The sequence below is a fragment of the Populus euphratica genome, unplaced genomic scaffold, assembly GCF_000495115.2.
Source record: "Populus euphratica unplaced genomic scaffold, PopEup_1.0 scaffold291.1, whole genome shotgun sequence".
NCBI lineage: Eukaryota > Viridiplantae > Streptophyta > Magnoliopsida > Malpighiales > Salicaceae > Populus > Populus euphratica.
In genome coordinates, this window is record NW_011500170.1 from 42,152 (window position 1) to 45,814 (window position 3,663).

At 36.9% G+C, this 3,663-nt stretch overlaps 1 protein-coding gene across 1 annotated transcript; it reads left to right on the plus strand.

Moving 5' to 3' along the window:
• The first annotated feature begins 292 nt into the window (after positions 1-292).
• LOC105111322 (glycine-rich protein A3) lies at positions 293-3,253 on the plus strand. The gene is made up of 3 exons (XM_011006637.1): positions 293-422; positions 1,657-1,978; positions 2,792-3,253. The coding sequence occupies exons 2-3, from the start codon at positions 1,666-1,668 to the stop codon at positions 3,037-3,039; spliced, it is 561 nt and encodes a 186-aa protein (XP_011004939.1). The 5' UTR covers positions 293-422; positions 1,657-1,665; the 3' UTR covers positions 3,040-3,253.
• Positions 3,254-3,663: the final 410 nt, after the last annotated feature.

Consider the following 3,663-nt stretch of genomic DNA (forward strand, 5'->3'; position numbering starts at 1 on the left):
TGATATATTTATATAAAAAATAATTTTTAAAAAATAAAAAAAATTATTTTAATATATTTATAAACAAAAAACACTTTAAATCATCAATACAATTCTAAATACTCCCTTGATATGCACACTGATTTGATGAAATTCGGGTATTGGACTCAATAGAATGTAAGTGAAAAGAAGGGATTGGATTGATCAAATATTTATACGGGGATCAAATTGAAAAATGTACAAAACAATAGGAACGAAAGTTGAGGAAAAGTTTATCCTGATCTGTGATGAGGAACGCGCTTTGATGCACTCCGAAACAGAATATAGACACCTCCTAAATAACAATGCAGCTCAGTCTATAAACAGAAGAGAAAAAATTCCGGGCTTTCTCATCTCATAAACTGCAAAGAGAAGAAAAAGGAAAAGAAATTATCAATTACCTGGTGAGTACCCTTTATTGTTTCTCCTTTTTTTTTTTTTAATTTGCTATTTTTTTTGTTTGTTTTCTTGAATTGTGATATTCTTTATTAAATTACGTTTAATTGGTAGAGTTTACAATTTTCTTTGATGGGTTCGGTCCAATTTTCTCTGTTTTTGCACTTTTTACTATGCTTGGGTGATGATCTTGTCGTGAATTGTGATTTCATGGCCATGCATGTGCTTGTGATTACAAGGGAATATCTTTTCTTTTAAAGAAAGAATATCATCTGGGAGATGTGACTGTGTTCTTCTGTTATTGTTGATTTTCCTGTCATGCATACAAACAGATGATGATATTTGGCAAGCCTGTTATGCGAAGCGTGAGCAAAGATTGATTAGAATGGTTAGAGATATCACCTTAGCTTAGAACATGCATTATCTGTTTGTATAACATATATGGACCCCCTTTCGTTTATGCATGATCTGTTTGTATAACATATATGGATCTAATTATTTTACTAATTTAAATAGCATTCCACATATTGAATAGTGATATTGGAGAGCTTTCATCTTCTAAGTTATTTGCCAATTAACAATCTTATTTCCAATTCATTATGTCTGGCTTGAATGTGTTTTTGTAAGCACTTTCGTGCTTTAATTATATAGGTTTGAGTTATGGTTCTAATATACCATCTGGAATTCTTAAACATGATTGAATGACTACAGTTTCAAGGTCTGAAACTAGACCTGAAATTTCAGTTCCTTGACTCACATTTCAGCAAACTTTAGTGAAAGTGGGTGGAAAGAGCATAACGGGCAACTGGTTAATCCTGATCTCTTTCAGTTTGACAACTTGCTTTAGAGGGAGAGGGAACAGGACGGGCCTTTTACTCTTTTTTTGTCCTGTATGCTCTGATAATGTGTGTGAACATTGAGATGCAAGAACGGTGAAATTTGTCAATGGTTGAGAAAATTAAGGAAAGGCTTAGGACCTCCAGGAGATGGAAAAGAATGGGCCTTTACTCTTTTTTTTTTGTCCTGTATGCGCTTATTGTGTGTGTGAACATTGAGATATAAGAGCGGTGAAATTTGTCAAAGGTTGAGAAACTTAAGGAAAGGCTTAGGACCTCCAGCGTTTTGAATTAAGTGATTAAATTTCTACATTTTCCTCCCTTCTTGAGGAGTTTTGTTGATTCATTTCATAGCAATTCCTTTTTTAGAAGTGTCTTGACAGACTATTCCTTTGAATTTCTGTAGCATTAGAAAATGGGAGGTGGCAAAGACAAGTCTGACGAAGAGTCTACAGACAAGGGACTGTTTTCAAATCTTGCTGGCTATGCTGGTGGACATTACCCTCCAAGCGCACCATACCCGCCACATGGTTATCCACAACAGGGATACCCACCAGCAGGTTACCCTCCCCCTGGTGGCTACCCACCTCCGGGCTACCCTCCCCCAGGAGGATACCCACCAGCAGGTTATCCTCCTCCTGGCGGCTACCCTCCCCCTGGGGGCTACCCTCCTCCTGGTGCTTACCCTCCAGCTGGTTACCCTGGGCCATCTGCTTCACATTATTCAGGTATCTTTGGTGATCCTTATACTTAATTTCCTCGAGGCAGTTTTTTTTTTTTAAGAAAAAAAATTGGTGTGTTAATGACATGGTAGTTGAGTCTAATGTTGATAGGAATGTATGGTTTCTTACCTTAACTCATGGAGGATCTTTATGGTCCTAGGCTCCTAGCTGTATGAGCGAAGGGGGAATGGTTGAGAGATTCTGTCTTTACTCTATTTCTTTTATCCTAAATTTCATCTTTACAACCACCAATATATCTCGTGGTGAATATATCTTCCTTGTAAACACATTAAGAGTTCTGTGCATTTGCATGCTTTGTACACCTGCATTTGCAAGTGCATCTGTTTAATTAATTAGACTTTTCCTGTTATCTTAGATGGAAGCTATATGATTATGTGCAATAGAAATGCCTGAATAATCGAGGGACAGCTTGACTGGGGTGTTTGTGGTTGCTCAATTTCTTTGTTGTAAGCTTAGTTTATAGTGCATCTCTACAGAGGTTGATAATTCTATATATAAAGAATAGTCTACAGGTCGACTAAAGAGTTCTCTGATTCAATAGCTTTTTAGGATTTTCTCTGGTTGGATTGGCTACCAATTGAAAGAAATTTTGTATTATATTAGAAAGAGCATGTATTGACAGTAGTTGCAACATGTCTTGTACTTGCCAGGTCCTTATCTGCTAGTGGTTTGAATGTTAGATTGATTGAATCATTTTTACCCCCTCAAACCTCAGAATAAGTAATGATGTGGCTTTTTATATAACGTGTGCTTGCCATTCTGTTTATTGTCATTTTGGCTAACGAGTAACTATAACAGGGCATGGACCTGGAATGGGGACATTGTTAGCTGGAGGTGCTGCTGCTGCTGCAGCTGCTTACGGGGCCCACCAATTGTCCCATGGAGGTTCCCATGGCTATGGTCACGGAGGTTACCATGGCTATGGTCATGGAAAGTTCAAGCATGGCTATGGTCATGGAAAGTTTAAGCATGGCAAGTTTGGCAAGCGCTGGAAGCATGGCGGATTTGGAAAGCACAAGGGCAAATTCTTCAAGAGATGGAAGTGATTTCTGCCAAAGCAACAACCAATCTGTCATATTACACTGGTTGCAGCTTTCTGGTATAACTGATTTGGCTCTTGGAGACTGATTTATTATTCTCGTAAAGATTTTACCCTCAGTTTGGGTGTTAATACAGTTCTGACTCTCTCCTATTGTAATAATTTCTCTGTATGGTGTTCCTGTGTGTATAAAAATTAGCCTGACCTTCATTCCCCGTTTCTATTTTCTTGTTTCATCTTCTTCTCTGCCTGGAATAAAAGGACATACTGTAATTGGAGAAATAAAATGACAGCCAATCATAAATGGGATGTGCAACAAGAAGAAAAAATCTTGAACACCTCAAGCAATCCATCACTTCCATTCGTTGGATTCTTTTCCTTCCTTTTTTATATAGAAGAATTTCCTGTCAGTATTCTTTCTGTTTGGAATAAAACAAGAGATGAGAATCCAAGACCAAGTTGAAAACAAGATCAAATAGATTGTGCAGAGGTGAACAAGATCAAATAGATTGTGCAGAGGTGAAGATGGTGTTTTTTGTTTTTTTAATTTATGTGGATGTTCGGGTTAGTTTTTATAAATCATAACTAATTTTATGATTTACTGAATATCTTATAAATCTAATAAATATAT